At 56.3% G+C, this 24,673-nt stretch overlaps 5 protein-coding genes across 5 annotated transcripts; 3 read left to right on the top strand and 2 right to left on the bottom strand.

Moving 5' to 3' along the window:
- Positions 1-240: 240 nt before the first annotated feature.
- Positions 241-9,691, bottom strand: PTSG_10301 (TK/HMTK protein kinase; the record flags this gene model as incomplete). Its single annotated transcript, XM_004988294.1, has 22 exons — positions 241-462; positions 729-911; positions 1,221-1,335; positions 1,546-1,652; positions 1,874-1,981; positions 2,106-2,177; positions 2,424-2,531; positions 2,826-3,077; positions 3,339-3,464; positions 3,828-4,039; positions 4,302-4,395; positions 4,626-4,732; positions 4,960-5,448; positions 5,756-6,023; positions 6,326-6,403; positions 6,573-6,678; positions 6,908-6,994; positions 7,253-7,339; positions 7,661-7,830; positions 8,137-8,334; positions 8,625-8,715; positions 9,315-9,691. The coding sequence occupies 22 exons, from the start codon at positions 9,689-9,691 to the stop codon at positions 241-243; spliced, it is 3,657 nt and encodes a 1,218-aa protein (XP_004988351.1).
- A 1,219-nt stretch (positions 9,692-10,910) lies between these two features.
- Positions 10,911-15,294, top strand: PTSG_10300 (uncharacterized protein; the record flags this gene model as incomplete). Its single annotated transcript, XM_004988293.1, has 4 exons — positions 10,911-11,427; positions 11,705-12,154; positions 12,376-12,525; positions 12,832-15,294. Exons 1-4 carry the CDS (start codon positions 10,942-10,944, stop codon positions 15,292-15,294), a joined length of 3,549 nt encoding a protein of 1,182 aa, XP_004988350.1. The 5' UTR covers positions 10,911-10,941.
- A 493-nt stretch (positions 15,295-15,787) lies between these two features.
- Positions 15,788-20,154, top strand: PTSG_10299 (voltage-gated potassium channel subunit beta-1). The gene is made up of 11 exons (XM_004988292.1): positions 15,788-15,926; positions 16,230-16,331; positions 16,617-16,686; positions 16,955-17,079; positions 17,264-17,331; positions 17,719-17,788; positions 18,207-18,278; positions 18,538-18,735; positions 18,939-19,016; positions 19,289-19,447; positions 19,711-20,154. The coding sequence occupies exons 1-11, from the start codon at positions 15,918-15,920 to the stop codon at positions 19,831-19,833; spliced, it is 1,074 nt and encodes a 357-aa protein (XP_004988349.1). The 5' UTR covers positions 15,788-15,917; the 3' UTR covers positions 19,834-20,154.
- A 302-nt stretch (positions 20,155-20,456) lies between these two features.
- Positions 20,457-21,274, top strand: PTSG_10298 (selenoprotein H; the record flags this gene model as incomplete). The annotated part of the gene is made up of 2 exons (XM_004988291.1): positions 20,457-20,517; positions 20,775-21,274. 2 exons carry the CDS (start codon positions 20,457-20,459, stop codon positions 21,272-21,274), a joined length of 561 nt encoding a protein of 186 aa, XP_004988348.1.
- Positions 21,275-22,151: 877 nt separating this feature from the next.
- Positions 22,152-24,414, bottom strand: PTSG_10297 (uncharacterized protein; the record flags this gene model as incomplete). The annotated part of the gene is made up of 7 exons (XM_004988290.1): positions 22,152-22,248; positions 22,515-22,576; positions 22,750-22,794; positions 22,992-23,608; positions 23,813-23,916; positions 24,184-24,246; positions 24,410-24,414. 7 exons carry the CDS (start codon positions 24,412-24,414, stop codon positions 22,152-22,154), a joined length of 993 nt encoding a protein of 330 aa, XP_004988347.1.
- Between the last annotated feature and the right edge of the window lie 259 nt (positions 24,415-24,673).

Genomic DNA, 24,673 nt, shown 5'->3' with positions numbered 1-24,673 from the left:
ATCAATGAGAGCGTCGCAGACTGCACACACATGTGCATGCACCAACACACACACGTACAAAACTACAAACAAAAATACGCAAACAAAAATACAGACACACACATACATACACATACATACACACAGACACACATTCACACACATTCATACATACATACATACACACAGACATACATTCACACACATTCATACATTCATACACACACACAGAGAGAAATGGCATGGCGTCACACGGCACAACTACTGCTCGTCGCCCGAGCTGGCACTGTGTGCTGTGGAACCGCTGGTTCTTCCCCCCGCCTTTCTCGCTGTTGCCTTTGCTGCCTTTGCTGATGATGCTGACGATGATGGTGTTGTTCCCTTGATGATGGACCTGCCACGCCGGCCCGCTTTCCCGCGTCGCTTCTTCAGCTGCTCAAGCGCCTCAAAGCACGTCTTGCCAACATCACGCACGGGGCGTGCCTGCGGGTGGAGGTGTGGAAGTGTGTGTAAGTGTGTGTGTGTGTGTGTGTGTGTGTGTGTGTGTGTGTGTGTGTGTGTGTGTGTGTGTGTGTGCGTGAGTGTGTGAGTGTGAGTGGTTGTGTGTAAGTGTGTGTGCGATGAAGATGAGAAAAGGACGTACACGCACGCACGCTTGCTCGCATGCACGCACACACACATGCACACATGCACACACACGCACACACACACACACACACGCACACACACGCAGCCAGCCAGGGACTCACGGGTCCGTGGAAGAGGAGCTCGTTGTCCAGCACTTGCGCAATGGTGTCGCGAAGGTCTGGGAAGGTGGGCCTTTCTTCCGGCTGTGCCGCCCAGCACGACGCCGCGATGATGTACATGTCATCCCACACGTCACGTGCGTGTTCCTCCTCCTCCGGCGTCGGAAACTCATCAGACGCAACAAACTGTGACGAGAAGGGGTGGCGGGGGGGGGGGGTTTGACAAGGTGCAGGGTGAGCGTTGTGTGCGGTGTGTATGTGTATGCTTGTCGTTGTGGATGTGGTTGCGTGTGGTGTTGTGGATGTGGTTGCGTGTGGTGTTGTGTGTGTGCAGGATGGAGCGAGGGCTGAGCGCAGAACACAACAAGAACCCACAAGGAAGAACACGTGTGCTTGATCAAACAATCAACAGCAATCAACAACAATCAACAACAATGACAATTGTCACAACAGCCACAACAGTGACTGCAGCAACATTCAAACGCCTGTGCGCACCTCTGGTTTCTCGAGGCGCGTGCCTGCAAGCAGCGCCTTGCGCACGTCCTTGGTCGCAATGCCCTGTGATTCCCAGGGCGGCGCCCCGTACGCAAGTATCTCCCACACAAGCACGCTGCAGCAGTGGCGCGCGTGTGAGCGTGTGTGTTAGAAGGGGGGGGGCGAGTGGGCAAGGCTCAATCATGAATGTCAAAGTACAACACACACACACACACACACACACACACACACGCACACAGCCCGCACACACACACACACTCACACTCACTCACTCACTCACACTCACTCACACAGCGGCGGCGACAAGCGGCAGGGAGGTACGCACCCGAACGACCAGACGTCGGAGGCGGAGGAGAAGCGCTTGAGTGTGAGGGATTCGACGGCCATGTGCTTGACGGGCAGGCGACCTGCTTTGTCCAGTCGCCAGTGGTTCTGTGAATTGGTGTTGGGGCGGGGGTGGTAGGGGTGGTAAGAGGAGAGGTGGGATGGGGTTGGAACAACGCTCACACTCACACACTCTTACTCACACTCACACACACACACACACACACACACACACGCGCACACACACACACACACACACACACACACACACACACACACACACACACACACACACACACAACACAAACACAGAGAACATCGCGGCGGACCTGTCCGTCTGGGATCTTGCGCGTGAGTCCAAAGTCGCCAATCTTGACCTGATTGTCGTGGTGGAGGAGAATGTTGCGCGCTGCCACGTCCCTGTGCACAAACCGGTGCTGATGGCGGCAGTTGATGGCGGATGGGGATGCGTGGACATGAATGAGTCGCGTGAAAAACAGCAAACATGCACACACATGCACACACATGCACACACACGCAAGCAAGCCGCGGGTGTGTCACCTTGCTGAGGTAGGTAAGGCCGCGAGAGACCTGATGCAAGATGGTCAACTGCTCGTGGCTGCGGAGGCGGACCTGTACACACACACACGCACATGTATCAACACATACACACATAGGGAGTGCAGGTGAGTGAAGAGGCAAGCTCCAAGCACAAGCAGGTGCACATGCAGGTACAAACACAAACCAACATACACATAGGCACACGCACACACGCACACACACGCACACACGCACACACACACACACACACACGCACACGCACGCATTCAGGTACACAACACAGCATACGTACACACCCCGCCCACACATCTTCCCAACCTGAGCGCGGTTGCACTGGCGCATGAGTGTGCCGAGGTCCTTGTATTGCATAAAGTCCACGACGACGACGATGAGCCAGGGTGCCTTGTTCACGCACGTGCCCACCAGCTGCACATTCATGTCCATTCGTCACAAGGGGAGAGCGCGGTGAGGAGGAGGAGGAGGAGGAGGAGGAGGAGGAGGAGGAGGAGGAGGAGAGGGCGTAGGCAATGATACTCACGAGCATCACAAATCGCTCACAGTCACAAAAAAAAAAATTACCCACGCACACAGAAGAGCAATAATAAAACAGCAAACGTGCAATACACGCACACACACACGCACGCACACACGCACACACACACACACACACACACACACACACACACACACACACACACACACACACGCACGCACGCACACCTGCAGGCAGAACTCGTTGTCAAAATTCATCATCATGGCTGCTTCGCCGAGGAAGTCAATCATGTCCTTGACAGCAATGTGCGGCCGCATCAGCTTGACCGCAACCTGCTGTACACCACCGCTCCCACCATCGCCGCTGCCATCACTGCTACCAGTGGCGCTGGGTAGCTTGCGGTCTGCGAGGAAGACTTTTCCGTATTGCCCGTGACCAATGATCATCTTCACCTTCAGCTGCTCCCGTGGCAGTTGCGACTGGTGGTGGTGGTCGTCGTCGTCGTGGTCGTGGTCGTGGTGGTCGTGGCAACGTGCAGGATAAATGGATGGGTGGGTTGACACGAGCAACGTGTGTTCATGAGACAGACAAGCGAGCTTTGCCCATTTGAGACACACGCACGAAGCAAGACACGCACACACACACACACACGCACACACACACACGCACACACGCACACACGCACACACGCACACACACACACACCTACATACGACGCACAACCCACAACACGCACGCACCTCCTTGAAGAGGCCGGTGACGACGGGCGAGGTGTCTGTTGTGTCACGATTGAGTGCAAACGGATCAATGCGCGTCTCTTGCGCAATTCTAAACGCCTCTGTGATGGTGTCCGAAACGTTTTGCGCCTGGGCACAAGGGGTGTTTGGAGGGTCGGGTTTGTATGGTAGGCGCGAAGCAAAGAAGAAGATATAATGAGATGATGATGATGATGATGATGATGATGATGATGATGATGATGATGATGATGATGATGATGGGATGGGAGTTGGGGGGTGGAACAAGCAAGCACGGCGCGTGACACGTGCTGGTGGTGGAAATACACAGACACACGTGGCTCGACGCGCAACACAGCAATTACTCATACAATCGGGCACGCGGGCAAAAGGCACCCGCAGCCACAACACAACGACACGCACACGCACACGCACACGCACACGCACACGCACACACACACACACGCACAGCAAGCGCCTGCAGCCACGCCCCACCTTTGATTTGCACTGAAACACGTGGCAGAGCATGCCTTCCTCCTCGCTGTTGTTGGCAATGAATGCAAACAGCTTCTTGTATGTGCGATCCACGCCCGTAAAGGAAATGGCCTTGATCGGAATATCGCGTAAGATTTCCACAGATTCTCCACCCTTCGTCGCCGGTCGCTGGATGACAATTCCGCGGGGACTGATCTCAAGCTCAACCACGCCTACCAATGCGCGCGCGCGCGTGTGCGTGTGTGTGTGTTTGTGTGTGTGTGTGTGTTTGCGTATGTGCGTGTGCGTATGTGTGTTTGCATGTGTGTATGTATATGTGCGTGTGTGTGCGTGAAGGTGTGAGTGAGTGGGTAGGCTCGCGCATGTAAACGTTGCTGTGCAAGTGCGTCAACGGAAATCGCATTCACGTCACCCAAGCGCTGCCTGTCACCCCCCTCCCTGCCGCATCCACCAATCCACCGCAAGTGGCGTTACCTTGCATGCGTGACTTGTCTTCCCGCACAACCTTGATGCACGCCTCCACCACCTCGTTGCCGCCGGGGTTGGTCGTCTTCACGTGCCCGAGATACTGCGCAGGGAGAGGGGCGAGGGGCCGAGAGGGGTGGCAATTGCAAACAGGGCGGAGCACAGGTAATGTGAGCGGAACTGTCCAACGTACATGTACATGATGCACACAAATGCACACAAATGCACACACACATGTACAAGCACACACAAGCATGCAAGATTGCACGCAATTGCCCGTGCACATGAACACATGCATAAGCACGCATAGGTCTGTTTGTGGGTGGCTTGTACCTTTGCGTCGAACACGGCAATGACATCTGAGTACTGCTCAAGAACGGCTTGCACATCTTCAACTGCGTCCTGGTTCTCCTCGGCCCACACATGCACATCAGCGAGGTCTGTGCATCGCATGGTAGAGGTAAGAAGGGCGTGTGCAAGTGTGTGTGTGTGTGTGTGTGTCGTGTGCATGTGCACATCCGTGTCAGCCTTGTGGACCCGCGATCAAACAGGCAGTGCACATTTACAGCATACACACACAAAGTACAGCATATACAACATACACAAGCTTACACAAATGCACATACGCACACGTCTACGCGCGACATTACAGCCTTTTGTGTGCTACCTTGTCGGCGTAAGGTGTTGTTGGCCTGTGTGTCGTTGTACTCGTCCATCTCCAGATCAACATCGCCCTCCATGCCAGCAACGCGTCCGCCAACACGCTCAAACCCACTGTCGTCACCAGTGACATTGCTTGCCGCTGCTGCCGTTGTTGTTGTTGTTGTTGTTCCTCCACGTGTTGTTGCTGATGACGTCGTGTTTGCTCGGCTGTGTTGCCCCTTTGTGAACCTTGCAAGGTCTGCCGCCGTGACGTTGTGCTGGGGCGTCCGCGCCTGTTCGTTCCCGCTGGTGGTGGACAAATTGTCCACGCTGTTGGTTGGCGTTCTGTTCAGGCTGGTGCCGCCCGCGCCCTGCCCGCTCGCGGCACCGGGCATGGAGGGCGCAAACATGACGTTGGTGATTGCAGCAGCACCGCTCGCCGCCATGGGCAGCGACACCTCCACGTCGTCGGCACCGCGCTCCTCAGACCAGAAGCAGCCAAGCTTGCGCGCAACTGCACACATGGTGAAGGAGGGGGGAGGGGGAGGTGTGGTGATGTAGTGTGTGTGTGTGTGTGAGTGTGTGTGAAAGTGTGTGTGAGAGAGTGTGTGTGAAAGTGTGTGTGAGAGTGTGTGTGAGAGTGTGTGAGAGAGTGGGGGTGAGTGTGTGTGTGAAAGTGTGTGTGAGAGTGTGTTTGTGTGCATGTGTTGAAGAGTGTGTGTGAGTGAGTGAGTGTGAGTTTGTGTCGGGCGAGTAAAACCTTCCTCACAAAGCACCACCACCACTGGCACCACCACCACTGCCACATCGCCACGACGTACCGAGTGCGAGCCAGTTGTGGTGCCCGGCGTGCATGGTGAGATCACTGCGGACCATCTCCCAGTGCGCTTCCATTGCGTCATCGCCGCCGCTGAGGGCAAAGTTCCCCAACGCATGCCCGCTTGCGTCATGATACAGCACGCACGTGGTCTCAATCCATGCGTTGTCCGTGTTTCTGTCGTCGTGCACGTAACCACGGTACACCTCGCTGCCGGCAGCAAACAACCCGTCCACAGCACTGCGCAGCGCACGCACTTCCGCTTCAGACATCTTGTTTCCCGTTTTGTGTGTGTGTGTGTGCGTATGTGTGTGTGTGTGTGAATGTGTGTGTGTGTGCGTGTGTGTGCGTGTGTGTGTGCGTGCGCGCGTGTGTGTATGCGTAAGTGTGTGTGTGTGTGTCAGTGTGTGTCAGTGTGTGTCAGTGTGTGTACGTGTGCATGTGTAAGTGCGTGTGTATGTGTAAGTGCGTGTGTATGTGTGTGTGTGTGAATATGTGAATGTTCACGCGCAAGGGGAAAGCGAAGCGATTCAAGGACCACCACCACCACCACCACCACCACCATCATCATCACCTGCAATGAGTTGAGTGCCTCTTCGCTGAATTCCCTCTTCAGCGTTTCGCTCACGCGCTCGCCAGGATCAACGAAACCCTAGAACACACACACACACACACACAAATGTATGAATGGATGAGAAGTGGTGGGCAGAAGAGTGAAACGGTGTGCGTGTGCGTGTGTGTGTGTGTGTGTGTTCATGCGCGCGTGAACTTTAAACTTTGAACAGGGCACGATCCCCACCATCAATCACCATCACACGTACGCCGGGAAATGCGAGCATGGCGTTGTCTCTGCGTCGAACGGCCACAAACTCCAGCACGCGTTTGCCGTTGCGGTACACGGGATCCCCCTCGGGGGTGAACGCCCACCTGCCCATCATGCGGTACGTGTGTGCGTGTGTGTGTGCGTGTGTGTGTGTACGTGTGTGTGTACGTGTGTGTGTATGTGTGTGTGTGTGCGTGTGTGCGTGTTGTGTGTGAGCGGCATGATTGCTCCTTGCATGCAAGTCCAAGCCTGCCACATCCTCCCAATCACCACCCATCATCATCATTATCATCATCACGCACCACCAGCGCCCATCACGACAGCGCTGCGTACCTGGTGACAACGGGGTCTGCTGCGTGGTTTGGCCCCCACCGCCCGAGCACGCCGCGGCCACGGATGCCCGTCCGCCCTCGCACATTCCTGGCAGCGGTGACACGTGGTGATACGTGATGATACGTGATGATACGGGGTGATACGTGATGGTGATTGGTGAGTGATGCGTGACACGTTCGATGCATACAAACACACACAAACACACACAAACACAATCGCACAAACAAACAAACGTACAAACCACTCGATCACACAATCAATCACGCAAACACACACACACACACACATACACACACACACAAGCAAACGCACAACGACACAATCGCAAAAAACCACGACGCGTACAGGGGCAGTCCGTCGACAACGGCGTATTGGCCGTGGTGCGAAATGCGGTTCACGCGTTTGCCCTTCACAACGTCAATGGCATTGAATCTGCATCGTGGTGGTGGCAATGGTGGATGGTTCATGGTGGATGGTTCATGGTTCATGGCACATGTGATAGCATGGTTCACCGTGTTGTGTGAGCCGTGATGATGGACAAACAACTAAGCCTAAATGATTTCATCTTCATCCTCGGCCACCGCTGCCCCCCCCCCCCGAATCACTCAACAATAACGAACAACAACCGCATGTCAATCATTCAACAGCAACAGCCAACCAACCAACAAACAACTTAAACAACAAGAACAACTTAAACAAGCAACAACGAGCAACAACAACAACAGCCAGCATCACCACACGTGGCAAAGTCACCTGAGCTGGGACGTGTCCTCGGGATCCGCCCATTCTCTGCCTGCAAGCACGGACGCTGCGGTATATGCTGTCGGGTAGTAGGATGGGTCGTCCACGCCCCAATCGACCGCAACAGGGATGACACGACGGAGGTCTGTGCCAACATACTTGTCACCATACAGCACATCCAACTGGAGCAAAGGGCCGCAGAGAACGAGGAATGGTGCGTGCGTGTGTGTGTGTGTGTGTGTGTGTGTGTGTGTGTGTGTGTGTGCGATGAGAATGCAAGCAACGCTCAAGACAGCGAGCAGCACACGTTACATCGGAGGACACACACCACCATCACCATCACCACATGCATACACCACCGCCACCGCCACCGCCATCACCATCACGTGCACATACATCACACGCACACACACCACCATGACCACACGCACACACACCACCATCACCATCAGCACATGCATGCACACGAAGAGAAGCAGTAACCGCACGTCATCCGTGTCCGCGGGTTTCCATCGTGTCACGTGTCGATGCAGCATGTTGCCACTGCGCTTCTCCCGACGGCTGCTGTCGGTTGCGGCGTTGCTGTTGCTGTTGTTGTTGTTGTTGATGGTGGTGCTGTTGGTGGTGTTGTGTGAGTCGTCCTCAAACTCTGCCTCGTCCATTCCAAAGAGCGGATTGGAAAACACCTGTTCGCGCGCGCGTGTGTGATTGTGTGTGTATGTGTGTGTGTATGTGTGTGTGTGTGTGTGTGTGTGTGTGTGCGTGTGGATGAGTGAGTGTATTTCAGCAGTTGGGTGACGTGTGGGCGTGCGAAAAATGAAATACACGGGTGCAGTATACAGTCAAATGCCCACACACACACACACACACACACACACACACACACACACACACACACACACACACACACACACACACACACACACACACACACACACGCAAAAGACCCACTTCCATCCCCTCTGTTTGTGTTCACCTCGCGTTCCTGGTCTGGAAGGGCCGGGGCGCCGAGAGCAAAGTCCCGACTGGACATTGGTTCCAGAAACTCCGCAACACCAGAACTCGCCCTGACACAACGTGGCACGTGCGCAGGAGTGAGTGGATATGAAGTGAGCATCAGGGAGTGAGAGGATGGATGTGTGTGTGTGTTGGATGTGGGGGCGGATACGGATGGAATAGACGGACACATGCACAGACGCACACATACACACAAAAACGGAGGCACACACACATGCACATAGGCACGCGCGCACACACACGTACACATGCACACGCACACAACAGACAGACAAACGAACAGACATACGACAAGAGGCTAAACAACGCCGAACAACAACAAACCCCCCCCCACGCACACACACATGCATGCAAACTTCTGCATGCACTCGCACACAGATACATCCATGCAACTGACTCTTGGTTGGCCATGTGACCAGATGGGACATTCCATTGGGTGGCCCTGAATCAAAAGCAACAAAAACAACAACATCATCATCACCATTACACGTGAACCCAAAAGCGGACACAACAACAGGCGCACGAACGTATGTAGCCTTCAGCGCCCCGCAGTCCACGCCCCACGCACAACAACAGCAGCCAACAACAACAACAATTACAGCGAACAAGTCCGAGCTATTTCGACGACGCATGCATGTGTGGCGCGCACTTTCTGTTTGCCGATGGGGGCGAGAGCGAGGAGATGCCTGTTGCACCATCAGCGTTGGCAGGGGTGTCCCATGCGGTGCTCTTGCGGCGTGCAGGCTCCTGGTTGGTGGTACTGGTGGTGTTGCTGTTGCTGTTGTCATCCTGAAGGTACGAAGGCCGACGCACGTCGTGTGTGGACGCGCGTCTGGATGCCGAGGATGAGGCCTTGCGCGAGCTCTCCCTGCTGAGCTGCTGCTTCTGTGACTCTGCGTCGTCCAGTTCTTCGAGCGAGCGCCGGAAGCGGCCCAGCGTGTAGAGGTAGAACATAATGGCCACGATCAGGATGACGGCCACAACCGCGCACACCGCCACCACGGCGATGGTGGCTGCATCCACCATGTCGCTGGTTGATTGATTGATGCTCCTGCTGCTGATGCAGGCACACCCCCACTTTCACGCCAAACAGCACTTCGTCACCAAAACGGGGACCAACCACACAACAACAGCGCGGCAAACAAAAAAAGAGCAAGAGAGCGAGAGAGGGAAGGACAACGAATGTCCCCGGCTATCAACAACAAGCGTGCAAAGGGGAAACGACCGCCCCAACGCCAAGCAAGCAAGGTGGACTGCCTGGCTGGCTGGCTGGCTCGCAGGCTGGTTGGCTGGGTGCGATCGTCTTCCAATGGTGGGGAGGGAAGGAAGGCGATGAGAGGAAGTGGTGGTGGTGATGGTGGGTGTGTCGCTGGTTGTGTTGTGTGATTTTAGTTACAGACTGAATTCAGTTGCCATGCCTTGACGTCTGTTGCGAATTGCGCTAGCTTGAAACTGGCCAACCGTGCAATTCGCAAAACACAGTACCCCCTGGAGAACAAACAGGGATAGAACTTTCTAGCTTTCCTTGCTTGCGTTTGATCCTGTGAGGTGATTGTGACGTCATGTCATGCCCATCGCCGAAAAAGTCACGAGAGGCCGAGACATGGTACCGTGGCACGCTGTGCTGTGCCGTGTTGTGCCGTGCTGTGCCGTGATGGTGCAGGCAGCCGACTCATGGGCAGCTGGTATGAACGACATGTTGTAAGTGACGAAAGGGATGCAGGGATGCTTTGCCTGCTTTGCGTGCGTGCGTTGTGGGCTTGCTTGTTGGCCGATCTTTGCTTCCCTTGTTTCTTCGATTGCATTGCGGCTCTTTGGTTCGTCGCTCACTCTCACTCTCCCTCCTGTTGCTTTCGTTCCCTTGCCACTACACCACCAACAACAGCAGAGTACATTCAAACGAGGCAAAACGCAGCAAGCGCAGCCCCCTGTACATCCCGGTCTTGCACGAGCACCTGTTTCTCCGAAGAGCGAAGACGTTCCTGTCTCAGTTTAAGTGTTGACCGGAAGCGCAGACGCGTCGAGAGCACGAGCGCTCGCTCTTTCTTGGTTGACAGCAAACAACAGCACCTGCAAACATCAACAGAGCCAAACAACGACGATTGCTCACCGAACCACCGCCACCGCCACCACCACCACCACCAACAACAACAACAACAACAACAACAACAACAACAACAACAACAACAACAACAACAACAACAACAACAACAACAACAACAACAACAACAACAACAACAACAACAACAACAACAACAACAACAACAACCGCCGCCATGAGTGCGGATGAAGATGTGTGCGTGTGGTTTGTGGCCAAGGATGGCCTGAAGGCGACGCAGGCCCTGAAGGTGGAACTGGAGTCTCGCGACTACTCCGTGCGTACCATTGACGTCGTGGAGGACGTGGAGGAGCTGCTGGAGCTCAACGACGCTGATCACTTTGGACTCATCGTGCTCATGCACACCAAGGCGCTCGCAGAGCACCTGCTTGATCACTACGACATCCTGGCCCGCGCGACCAGCCCCATTGTTGCCATTCAGCTCGTCAACCCGCGCGCCAAATCGACAGATGAGCGCACGCTGCACTTTGTCATGGGCCTGGACGCCTCCGTCAAGCACGTCCTTTGGAACACGGCCACGGGCACGCGCACCATCCCGCTACCGGTCATGGCCGAGCTTGAAGCCGGTCTTCGCAAATCCCTGCCTGACTCTCAGATTGAGGAAACACTGTTTCACAGCGAAGAGTCAAAACACGTGCACTTTGTGAGTGCGTACGTTGTACGCGAGCGAACGTGTGGGTGTGGGTGTGTGCCTGTGATTTTGCTTTTGTGTGTGTGTGTGTGTGTTTGGATGTGATGACGATGTTGGCGCTCAACCTTCTTTTTTTGTGCTGACATTGTTTTCGCATAGCAGGTTGCATCCGACTCCGCACTGACACAACACACACACACACACACACACACACACACACACACACACACACACACACACACACACACACACACACACACACACACAAACACACACACTCTCTCAACAGGATGAGGGCGGCACGCGGCGGCAGCGGCTGTCGCTCGCGCCAGACGAGTACATTGATGTGGTCATCACGGGTGCCGAGGGCAGCTCGCGGGAGGTCTCTGTCGACAGATCGTCTGTCGCGTCATCCGCCATGCCGAAGCGGCCAAGCATCATCAGTGTCGACAGCATTGTCTGGCCTGCGGAGTATGATGAAGAGGATGGTGGTGATGGGAGGAGCACGCGTGCCACAACAACCCCCTCCATCCGCAGCTTTGTGAGCAGCGATGATGAGGGCGGGCACAACGACGACGACGACGATGATGATGACGATGATGAGGAGGAAGCCAAGAAGTTCAAACCGTCTGTGACGGCGACAAAAGAGCAAGCAGAGGCGATGCTGAAGCGACAGAAGGTGCCCGGGTCTTTTCTCATGTGGGAGAACCAGACCACAGGCAACGTCAACCTCAGCATGGTGGGAAGAAAGACGTGCGTGCGTGTATGCGTGCGTGTGCGTGAATGTGTTCGGATATGCGAGTGTCTGTCTGTCGTTGGCTGCTCTTCTTCATTTGTCCAATTGTTGCTGTTTATTCCAACATATTGACGCGCATTGACAACACAACAACCCCAAACACACACACACACACACACACACACACACACACACACACACACACACACAACACTCCACGACAGGTGGGGACGTCGGGCAAGCTGGAGCACCACAGCCTGAAGCGGACCAACGGCATGGTGATGCTGGACGGGCGCACCATGTCCAAGACATGCACGTCGCTGCAGGATGTTGTGCAGCACCTCACCGCCGACAAGGAGTCACTCTCGTGCACGGTCAGTGAGTCAGAGTGTGAGGTGAGACGCCATCGTGCGCATGCGTTGCACGCACAACGGTACAATACCACCTTCGATCCCGGTCTTGCAAGCACACACACTTACACACACACACACACACACCTCCACACCCTCCCCCTCTCTCTCACCCTCCCGATCTCTCTCTGTCTTCGTATCTTGCACCCGCGCCCATTCTACTCATCCCACTCCATCCACCTCTTCATCTTTCCCTCCTCCCTCTCAACACACAACACACACATACACACACACACACACATGTAACCACACCCAACACCACCACCACAGCTGCGCCGGGTGTCGCCGGCCGTGCAGGGGCGCCAGCGGTCGCGGTCTGACAGTGCATGTACGCGGTCCCTCGTGTCAGCTCTCATCTCCCCAGCCCCGTCGCCGGGGATGCAGCGCAGGCCACACCCGCTCGACACGACGACAGCAAGCAGTACAGCCAGTGGCGGTGACGCGCGCAGGGGCAGCTTTGGCTGGCGCCGACCAAGCATCCTCAAGGTCGGCAATAGGATTGGCAACAGCAGCGACAGCCTTGCGAACATGCCCCGGTCGCCGCGGCCAAAGCGCAGCAGCCTGGCTGTGCCACCCGTGCACTACCACCACAGCAGCAGCGGCGGCAAGGCCAGCAGCCCGAACACCACCGCCAGCAGCACCAACAATGGCGGGGGCGGTATTGGCCGTGGGGGGCTTGCGATGAGCAACCTGGGGCGCGGGTCCATGCCTGACCTCCGTCGCTCCCCCGCGGTCCGCCGCAAGACGCCCGAGCCGCTGTATCGTGCCGTGCACCAGCGCCAGCACCGGGGCTCCATCTCCCCATATGTGGCCTGGGAGGGCGTGCGGTCTGCCAGCTCGTCGCCAGCCCCGCGCCGCAGCTCGCGTGCGCTGCCTACCGACCTGCGCCGACCCATTGATCTGCAGACGTTTGTGTCGGTGGATATGGACGAGACGTACAGCGACGACGCCCGCAGCGTGGGCCCTGGTGGCGCCCGCCGCGGCAGTAGCGTCAGCAGCATTGGCGGCGGCGGTGGCGGACGTCGTGGCAGTATTGGTGTCGGTGGGGTCGGTGGTGGACGGGACCGGCGGGAGTCTCGGCGAAGCAGCCACTATCCCCTGGCCAAGGGGTCGCGCGACAGCAGCCGGGATGCAGCCGACAATGATGACGAGGACGACGGCAGCCCCATGTGCCTGCGGTGGGCGTATGTTGTGGCTGCGCTGTGCGTGCTGGCTGTGCTGGCGATTGTGTTCCCCGTGATTCGCCTGAAGAGCGGTGCGCAGGGGCGCAACACGGCGGCGGGCGCACCCAACGGCACCAACGCAACGACCACCACCATTGGCACCGGCACAGCACCAACAACGGCAGGCACCGCAACCACCACCCTACTCCTCCCCTCAACAACAACAACAACAACAACGACGACGACGACGACGCTGCCGGACGACCTGCTGCCTGCGTGGCCAGATGTGCTGCAATTGCCGGCGGAGAGCGAGGCAACGGCAGTGTACACGAGCAGCAGCGCGGCCACGGTCACGGTGGTGGGCGGCACCCCAGGCGCTGTTGCCGGCGGTTCGCACAGCGGCGGCAGGGATGCGTTTGTGCTGCACATTTCCAAGCAGAGCGGTGAGCTGCTGTGGAGCGCGCAGCTGGGCACGCCCGCGGACGATTACGCAACCTCGGTTGCGGTGGACGAGGCGTCCGGTGACGTCATTGTTGGCGGCGGCACGCAGGGTTCACTGTATGGGCCACTGATCGGCGAAGAGGATGCGTTTGCCGTTCGTTTGGACGCGGGCACGGGCGCGGTGGTGTGGAGCAGCCAGGTTGGCTCGCTTGGTGGCGTGGACAACTACGAGAGCGTTGCGGTGCACGGCGGCATTGTGTACGCGACAGGCCAGACGCGCCCGGCAACGAGCGATGCGGAGGTGGTGGTGGCAGCACGCAACGCCACGACGGGGCAGGTGCTGTGGACGCGCGTGTTTGGCTCGAACCGCTACAACAGCGGGCGCGGCCTGGCCGTGGACAAGGGGACGGGCAACGTGTTTGTCTCCGGCCGGAGCAACGGCCCTGTGGCGGACGGCGCGTCTGCCTTTGGTCGTGACGACGGGTTTGTTGTGCGGCTCGTGCCTGCAGGCAACGACAGCAGCGTGGCGTGGGCCACGCACCTGGGCACTGGCGGGATTGACCGCGCCATGGCGCTCGCTGTGGATGACGACAACGATGATGGTGCTGGTGGTGGTGCCGGCGGTGGCACGGGCACGGGCACGGGCGACGTGTTTGTGGTGGGTCAGTCGTTCAGCGACTGGAGCAGTGGTGACGATGACGATGCGCTTGTCAACCAGGGCAGCTCGGACGTGTTTGTGGTGCGCGTCGACGCAAGCAGCGGGGCAGTCGTGTGGACGGCGCTTGTTGGCAGCAGCGGCACGGACGTGGGTGCGGGCGTTGCTGTTGCCAACGGGACGGTGTATGTCGCTGCGCTGATTGAGGGCGGCCTTGCTGGTGCTCCACGCGCCACGGAGACGGAGAGCGACGTGGCTGTCTTGGCGTTTGACGCGCAGACGGGCGCACACGTCCACACGCAGTTTGTTGAGACGGAGGGCGCGGAGACGGTTGGTGGCATTGCGGTGGACGCAGCGGCGCGCATGGTCTACGTTGTTGGCTCCTCCAACGCCGTGCTTGCAAGCAACACCCCCGACGATGGCAAGGGCCGCGCCCTCCTGGCTGAGCTCAGCATGGACCTGTTTGGATTCTGATGCAGGGGGGAAAGGAGTGTGCGTGTGTGTGTGTGTGTGTGTATGGGGGGGGGGCATGTTCTGATTTCAGCTTCCGTGTTCCCTACCATATTGTGTGTGACCTTCTGGTGTCTGCTTGCATGCTTCCGTTCCCAACCGTTCGCACTTGGGGTGTTGCTGTGTGTCACTACGCTTGATTCGTGTGATTTGATGTGCACGTGTACGTGCGTGCATGTGTGCATGTGTGCGTGTGTGGATGTGTGTGTTCTCTGACCTGCTTTCTGCTGTCGCTGGCTTGCTTAAATCAAGTGAGCGAGCGAGAAGGAAAGGAAGGCAAAGTCGTTGTTGCTTCGTTGAACAAAGGGAAGAACAGTAGAGCTGCGACTGTGAGAGCACGTTAGTTGGTGCTCTGTGGCTTGTAGCGTCAGAGCACAGGCACTCGTGTCGTCAGAGTGCACCGTCGTCGTCATCATCTCATCATGAGATGCAACAACACAACAAAAACAAAGGAGAAGAAGAAATTGTCACACAACAAAACACACAACAAAGAAACACGCGCACTGCATTGCACTTCAATCATCACCCACTCCAAGCGCAGTGAAACAAACACCTTCCTGTCTGCCTGAGACCAGCCAACCAGCACCATGTCTTCGGTATGTGCGTGGTTGTGTGCATGCGTGTGTGTGTGTGTGTGGTTGAGGTTGTGTGTGTGCGTGTGCGTGCGTGTGTGTGTGTGTGTGTGTGTGTGTGTGTGTGTGTGTGTGTGTGTGTGTGTGTGTGTGTGTGTGTGTGTGTGTGTGTGTGGTTGAGGTTGTGTGTGTGCGTGTGTGTGCGTGTGTGCGTGTTGTTGAGTTTGTTGTGTATGTGTGCGGCAAGTAAGCCAGAAAGCAAGCTGGCAAGCCAGCAAGCAAGCAAGCCAACTACCACCTCACGGGTTGTTTGTGCTGTCCTTGCAGGAGAAGAACGTTGCGCAGCTCATGCCTTACACGACGCTTGGCCGCAGTGGCCTGCGTGTGTCTCGCCTCAGCTACGGCGCCTGGGTCACCTTTGGTAACCAGGTGAGTTGTGCGTGCGTGCGTGCGCGCGCGCGCGTGTGTGTGTGTGTGCTTGTGTTATGTGTGTGTGTGTGCTTGTGTTATGTGTGTTTGTGCTATGTGTGTATGCGTGTGTGTGCTTGTGTTATGTGTGTGTGTGTGCTTGTGTTATGTGTGTGTGTGTGTGTGTGTGTGTTTGTTGTGCGTGCATGCGTGCGCGTGTGTGTGTGCGTTCTTAGTTTTAGTCTCTCCCACCCCTTCTCTGTCTCTCACATACACAATCACACACAAACACCCTCTCTCTCACAGATCCAAGTTGACGAGGCCTACGAGCTGATGAAGCTCGCCTACGCCAACGGCGTCAACTTCTTCGACAACGGTGCGTATGTGTGTGTGTGTGTGCATGAATGTAATATGTGTACACATTTCTGCATATGAGAGTATGCGCGAAGGTGCGCTGTTATGCCTTCGCTTCCATTCCACATTTCGTTCGTGTTGGCGCCTTCAGCATCACATCGCGTGCGCCTCCAAACACCACTCCCACCTCCCATCTCACCTCCTTATCATATCCCATCTCACCTCTCATCTCACCTCCCATCTCACCTCCTTATCATCTCCACTTGCCGCCCCAACAACCACGCCTACAGCGGAGGTGTACTCCTCCGGCAAGGCCGAGGAAGTGATGGGTGCGGCCATCAAGCGGGGTGTTGAGAACGGCGACTGGGAGCGCTCCGACCTTGTCGTCACCACCAAGATCTTCTTCGGTGTCAAGGTAATGTAACGCCGTGCTTTGGGGTTGTGTGTGTGTGTGTGTGTGCGTGTGTGTTTGCGATTGCGACATGGTGCAAGTTGCTTCTCCTTTCCCAAACACACGCGCACACACGCGCACACACACACTTTCCTCACGTGTTCCCCCTCCACTCCACACATCATGCGGTGTGTTGGTTGTGGTGCAGAACGGCCCCAACGCCCGGGGTCTGAGCAGGAAGCACATCGTCGAGGGCACCGTCGCCTCTCTCAAGCGGTAACCGTAACAGTACTGATTGTGATCGTGCGTGCGTGCGTGTGTGTGTGTGTGTGTGTGCGTGCGTGCATGTGTGTGTGTGTGTGTGTGCGTGCGTGCATGTGTGTGTGTGTGTGCGTGTGTGTGCGTGTGTGTGTGTGTGCGTGCGTGTGTGTGTGTGTGTGTGTGTGTGTGCGTGTGCGTGTGTGTGTGTGTGTGTGTGTGTGTGTGTGTGTGTGTGTGTGTGTGTGTGTGTGTGTGTGTGTGTGTGTGTGTGTGTGTGTGTGTGTGTGTGTGTGGACAACAGGCGCCCATGCATTCCCCAACTTACAAACCATCCACCACCACCCCCACTACCACCCCCCACCACCACCACCATCACCACCATCCACCATCCATCATCGCCAGCCTGCAGCTCGACTACGTCGACGTGGTGTTCTGCCACCGCCCAGACCTCGTCACTCCAATCGAGGAGACGGTAAATGCATGACGGCTACGAAGACGCGTTGGAAGGAGAGCATGTGCTCAGTGTGTGTGTGTGTGTGTGTGTGTGTGTGTGTGTGTGTGTGTGTTTCGTTTTGGTGTTGTTTCTTGGAGCTTGCTGTGACTGGGTTTGAAGTGGTGTGGCACTTTTGGAGGTGCTTGAGACATTTTCGTTCCACTGTGGTTTGCATTGATATATGCACGAACCCGACACCTCTCCCCTTTCCGCTCCTGCTGTTGCTGCTCACCGTGTGCGTATGCGTGCATACGTACGTGCGCATGTGTGCATATGTGTGTGTGCATATGTGTGTATGTACATATATGTGTGCGTGTGTGTGTAAATATGTGTGTATGTACATATATGTGTGCATATGTGCGTGTACATATATGTGTGTGTGTGTGTTTGTGCACAGGTGCGGGCGATGAACCACGTCCTCGACCGCGGCATGGCGTTCTACTGGGGCACCTCCGAGTGGTCTGCCCAGGTGCTGGCGTGCTGTCGTCTTTGCTTGTGGAGAAGGGGGTGGGGCACGGTGCCATGCTGGCGTTATTGTGATGATCGCCATGGGCAGGTGTGCTGTGATTCATATGCAAACACACGCTCACACACACACACACACACATACACACGCTCACACGCTCACACGCTCACACGCCCACACGCTCACACGCTCACACGCTCACACATGAACATACATACACGCACGAACATAAACACTCTCGCATGCCACGCGCGGTGCACAGGAGATTACGGAGGCCCATCGCGTTGCCGACAAGCTTGGGCTCGTTGGCCCCATCTGCGACCAGCCGCAGTACAACATGTTTGAGCGCCAGCGCGTAGAGATGGAATATTTGCCGCTGTATTCGCAGTTTGGCACGGGCCTGACCACGTGGAGCCCACTGGCATCTGGCGTGCTCACGGGCAAATACTCGGGCAAGAAGGTGTGCTTCGAGGTTGATGTGGGATGTGCTGTGTGTGATGCTTGCGTGTGTGTGTGATAAATACAACTGTGCTTCTCTGCGTTGTACACACACACACACACACACACACACACACACACACACACACACACACACACACACACACACAACACCACCCACCACCATCAATGATCATCACCGCCATCAATCACCACGACGACCAGATTCCCGAGGGCTCCCGCCTGTCGCTCAAGAGCTACGAGTTCATCAAGAACAGCAAGTTTGGCAACTCGGACTGGCAGGTGAGCACGCGCTGATGGTGGGCTGAGCGTTGGATCGTTGCGCGGTTTGATGAATGCATGTGGTGTTACTGGAACAGCGTCGCTCACTCGCTTGTTACATTGCACACATTTTCACTCACATTATTACTCATACTCTCACACTCACACTCACGCTCACACTCTCACTCGTACTCTCACTCACTCTTTCACACACACACACACGCACACTTTCACACACATACACACACTTTCACACACACACACACACCACTCCCCCCTTCCCTCAATACCAGATTACGCGGACGGACGAGCTGAAGCCGATTGCGGATGAGCTTGGGTGCAGCCTGGCGCAGCTGGCGGTGGCGTGGTGCCTCAAGAACGAGCACGTGAGCACCGTCCTGCTGGGCGCCACGAAGGTCCACCAGCTCACGGAAAACCTCGCTGCTCTCGAGGTGCGGCAGTCGGCTGCTGGTGGTTGTGGTGATGGTGATGTTATTTGTGTGATGGTGATGGTTATATTTGTGTGGTGGTGATGGTTATATTTGTGTGGTGGTGGGAATCGTGATTGTGTATGTCTGTTCTGTGCCCCTCCCCCCACCCTTTGAGCCGCTCACGTATCACCTCAGCATCCCCCTCCGCCGACACTCACACGACATTGCATTCCTATCACCTCACACTGCATGACGTCGCGTTGCATCGCGTGGCGTGTGTTCAGGTGCTTGAGAAGCTGACGCCGGACGTGCTTGCACGCATCGAGGGCGTGCTGCAGACCAAGCCTGAGATGCACGGCATCCACCAGCAGGTCACGCGCATGCGCCAGTACCCGCCGGCTCAGTAGAGCGACGTGCACACGCACACGAGGGATGACAAAGGCGCACACGCATGCGCGCACACGCACACACACATACACATGCATTTCAAACACACACACACACACACAAACACATGCATTACAAACACACACATCACACGCACCCGAACATACACATGCACACTTGTGTGTTTCTTTTGTGTTCTGGTTGTCTTGTGTGCTGGTGTTACCCTTCCCATGCCTCATGTTTTACTGTTCCACCTCGTTTTTTTGCCACCCTCGCGTGAAAGCTTTAACCATCATGCACGTGCCTTATTCAGCACCACATACAAACCAAGAACCACAACAGCAGCAGTCAGTCAAGGTTGAATGAAGAGAGAAGGGAGAAGAGACGGGGACAAGCACGAACGTCTATGTTAGTGGGTCCAGATCACGCATGAGAACGGTGCCTGAAGTGCCTGAGAGCAGAGCTTCCTACTCCCATCGGTTGGCGAACTGCAACCCGGCTTCCTGTCACGAGTCACGAGTCATCCAAAAGCACAGGCAGCCACATCCACCTCATTGCGGAATAGTTGCCTTATTTTCAACCATTTTTCCACATCCACCACTGAACATTGCACCGTGCGCACACGACGACCACCACGACGACAATGCCACCTCGCAAGACGATTGACCTTGAAGCCCTGGCTGCAGCCAAGAAGGCCGCAGACGGTTCGTGTGTTGGTGTTGGTGGTGTGTTGGTGTTGGTGGTGGTGTTGGTGTTGGTGTGTTGGTGAGGTGTGACCATGCGCGTGGCCTTTCCACACACGTTGTGTTTCTTTGTTGTTGCGTGTTTCTGCTTTGTGCTTGCACAAGCATGCTCGTTGCCTGTGTGCTGTCGTTGGTCTCGCTCACACTGCCTCCCCCCCCCCCACCATCACCACAATTCCCTGCCTCCACAGTGTACATTGAGGCATGTCGCAGCTGAGGCGTGTTCAAGTCTCGGGCTGGAAAGCTCGAGAAGGCTGTGCTTGCACAGCAAGACAAACTTTCTTCGGGGGAAACAATCAGCGTGGTCGTGAACGGGGAGCGACCACGTCGGGGCAGCTTCGAGGTGACGGTGCGCGGCAAGACCATCGTCTCTCTCCTCTCCATGCCCAGGCCCTTCAAGCCGCTGAGGGCACTGGACATGGACGACCTCATCGTGCAGGTCATGGACGCCGTCACCAGCGGTGTGAGCGGCATCCCAGATGTCGCCGCGGACAGCAAGCAGCAGAGCACGACCACCACCACCACCAACAACAACAACGACAGCAAGACGGGCAAGGCCGAGGCAACGGCAGCCGCTCCTGCTGCTGCGGAGGAAGAGAAGGAGGAGCCTGCGCCCAAGAAGGCCAAGACGACCGCCAAGACCAAGAAGGCGCCGGCGAAGCGACCGGCCGTGCCAGGCACGCGGCGCAGCGCTCGCCTTCGTGCTGCAGCCAACTAACATGCCCAAGCTCTTTCAACACGCTTGTTGTTCGTGTTGTGTTGTGTCGTGTTGTGTTGTATCGTGTTTGATCTGTTGTGTTGCTTCGTTTTGAGTTGTGTTGTGTCGTGTCGTGTCGTGTTGTATTGTGTGACTGTTGCTGGCACGTATCCATACGGTGACATGTCAGTCAACTCTTCACCTCATCTCTACCCACCTCCTCACCTCCACACGCCTTGATGTTGTGTTCTGCCACGTGACAGGTGCAGTGCAGTGGTGCCATGATGGTGGCGGTGTGCGTTGCCTTGGGTCGTAAAACCGCTTGTTGCGGTGGCCCAGGCACAATCGTGCTTGTGGGCAGCAGCTTGGAACAAGCATATGCATGGCGTGCAAGCTTCATTGTGCTTGCCATCGTGCCCACTCCCTACCCTGTCATCGCTCCTCCCACGTCTTCCTGCCCCGTCCCCCCCCCTTTTCGTTTTGTCGCGTCCACAACACGCCCGTGTCACATTTACGTGGCGCTGGTGCGTTTTGTGTCTGCGGCAGAATGTGTGGCGAGGACACATGTGTGTGACGGAATCAAGGGGGTGGGCACGCGATTGCGGTTTCGCTGCTGTTCACAGCACGGCCATTTCATCATCGCCGCTGCTCCTGCCTTCTGTGCGTGTGCGTGCACTCAGCCTTGCGCGCGCGCGCGCGTGGTGTGTGTGTGTGTGTGTGTGTGTGTGTGTGTGTGTGTGTGATTTGGCAAGTACACAACGAAGTCTGTATCGATGTGTACACAGAAGAAAAAGAGGGAGAGAGCAGTGGGAGAACAAGGGAGGCAAATAATAACAGCACAAGTTGTGATGCAACACAAACACACAGCGAGCGAGCAAGAAGCATGTGCTGCAACGCATCACAACGATGAGGTGCTGGTGTGGGTTTGCGACGCGGGCTTCCCGCCATATCCGCTGATGCGCAGCGAATCGGCAGGCTGCGACGTGCGGCGTGGTCTGAAGTCAGCGAGGGAGGGGGGAGGGGTTGCAGCGCGAGTGTGTGAGTGTGTGTGTGTGTGCGCGCGCGCGTGTGCGTGTGTGCGTGTGCGTGTGTGTGAGTGAGTGTGTGTGTGTGTGTGCGTGTGTGTGTGTGTGTGTGTGTGAGTGAGTGTGTGTGTGTGAGTGTAAGTGCATGGGTGCGTGCGTGTGTGGTTTGCACTCGTGTGGGGGGTGTGTGTGTGTGTGTTCATGCAACAAGATTCACCATCATCCTATCGCTTCACCTCAGTCGGGGTGCATATGCACTTGTCAGGATTGCGCGTGCGTGCAACTGCTGTGATGTCGTCTGATGAGCAGAACCAGCGAGAAGCGCGTGAGTGTATGTGAATGAGGGACCGTATGTGCGCGTGTGCGTTGTTGTGTTGTACGTGTGTGTATCTATCTAGAGCAGGTGTTTGCAAGTAAACAACGACAGTACGGTCACATCAATCCCAGAAGTGTGTTCGTATGTCGCTGTACCGGTAATCGATTATCCGGCAGACGCTGGCGGCGGTCCATTGTGGACTGGGATGTGATGGTGGTGGTGGTGATGGTGGTGATGGTGATGATGATGATGATGAGAGGGGGAGGGTGGGAAGGAACTGGGGTTGATTGACATGGACGCAGAAGCCAAGAGGACGCACACACACACACACACACACACACACAGAGAGAGAGAGAGAGAGAGAGAGAGACACAGCACCACGTGCAGAGGTGCTTACGCGCGTTGGTCGGAGGGACAACAGCTGGTCCTGCTGTCCATATTGGAGACTTGGTGGAGGACGAACAAGAGCAGCTTGTCTTTGACTTGAACGCCATTGCCGCCGCCGCTGCTGCTGTTGTTGTCGTTGAATTGTATCCTGGGCCTCCGTGTCTTCGTCATCATCAGCATAGTCCTCATCATCACTTCCACCACCGCTGTCGTCACCACCACCACCACCCGTGTCACCATTCTCATCACCACCATCACCACCACCATCATCACCCTGCTCACCATCACCACCATCACGGGTGCGGCCACGTCTGCACGAGCGCGGTGACAGCGTTGGCGGTTTTGCAACGGCCCTCAATCGCACATCCGCACTCGCAACGGGCGCTTGGTGATGATGTTGCTGTTGTAGTTGTTGTAATTGTTGTTGCTGTTGTTGCCTCACCGCATGTCCGTGGGTTGCATGTGATGTGCGTCCCACACCGTCCCGTGCGCTGCTTGCGTCATGCTGTCGCAGTGGGCGTGGCTGCCGTGACGACATTGGGCGCCGTGCGGTAGTGGGGCGGCTCCGTGGCCGTAAAACGCGTTTAGACGCGCACGGCGACTGTTGCTGATGGTGTTGTACTGCTCCTGCATGTGGTGTGCGCGTGCATGCGTGCGTGTATGTGCGCGTGCGCGCATGTGAGTGCGCGCGCGTGTGTTTGCGAGAGAATGTGAGCAAGCCCACGATGGCCTTTCTTCCTCCCTCTTCTTCGTTTCCATCCCGGTTTCCACACACTTCCGGCCCTCCCTTCTCCTTCTCTGTACTCATTGGTACATGCTGTTACAGCTCACGTGTCTTTGCGAGGGCCTTGTCGATGATGGCTCGAATTGCGTCATTCCCCTCGCGATAAACCCGCCGCTTCACGTTGATCTTCCCGCGCCCAGCCTGCGTTGCACTGCACGGCAATGTGTGTGTGTGTGTGTGTGTGTGTGTGTGTGTGTGTGAGCGTGTTTGTGTGTGTTTGTGTTGGTCTGTGTCGCCACTATGTGAGCCAGCTCATGGCGTCCACCCCACAGCTGGACCGCGATGTCCTCATGCGCACGTGAGTGAGTCTGTGTGTCTCTGTGTGTGTGAGTGAGAGTGAGTGAGTGCCTGTGTGCATCTAAGAAATGTGATCTCAATTCGGAGACATGTAATTGTGGTGTATGGGTTGCATTCGTACGGATCAAGTATATCAGAGTAGAGAAGCTCTCTCGCCGACGCGGCTGCCCGGGAGTAGAGCCCCCTGGGCACACAGCATATGCAGACAAGTACAGCAACACGAGGAAAAGCAGACTAGAGATACATATACTGATAGGAGTAGTACTGCTACCAGCGCAGTATCGGAGGAAATCACGGCTGAGACAGTGCGTAGGAGAGGTAGGCAGAGAAAGTAGAAATACGAATACGACATCATCGCATGAGGCTGGACGACAGCCGAGACGCGCACCGCAGTCCGAGCACACGTGGACAAGTAAAGAATGATACAACGAATGACAAGTGCATTCCCTATGAGCCTATACGTCAGTCCCACGGCCAGAAACAGACATTGTCTTGGTAGAGTTAAACCTAACCGACTGACTAGTGGACGTCAAACAGTTCCCAGGGAAATGCTCATGCGAATGGAATGGGACCACCGTTGACTCGGGCCAGTTTCCCACGATGCATCGGTT

This window comes from Salpingoeca rosetta (genome assembly GCF_000188695.1).
Source record: "Salpingoeca rosetta unplaced genomic scaffold supercont1.36, whole genome shotgun sequence".
In the NCBI taxonomy this organism is placed as follows: Eukaryota; class Choanoflagellata; order Craspedida; family Salpingoecidae; genus Salpingoeca; species Salpingoeca rosetta.
The sequence above is the reverse complement of the archived record's forward strand: the minus strand, read 5'-3'. Positions and strand labels throughout refer to the sequence as shown.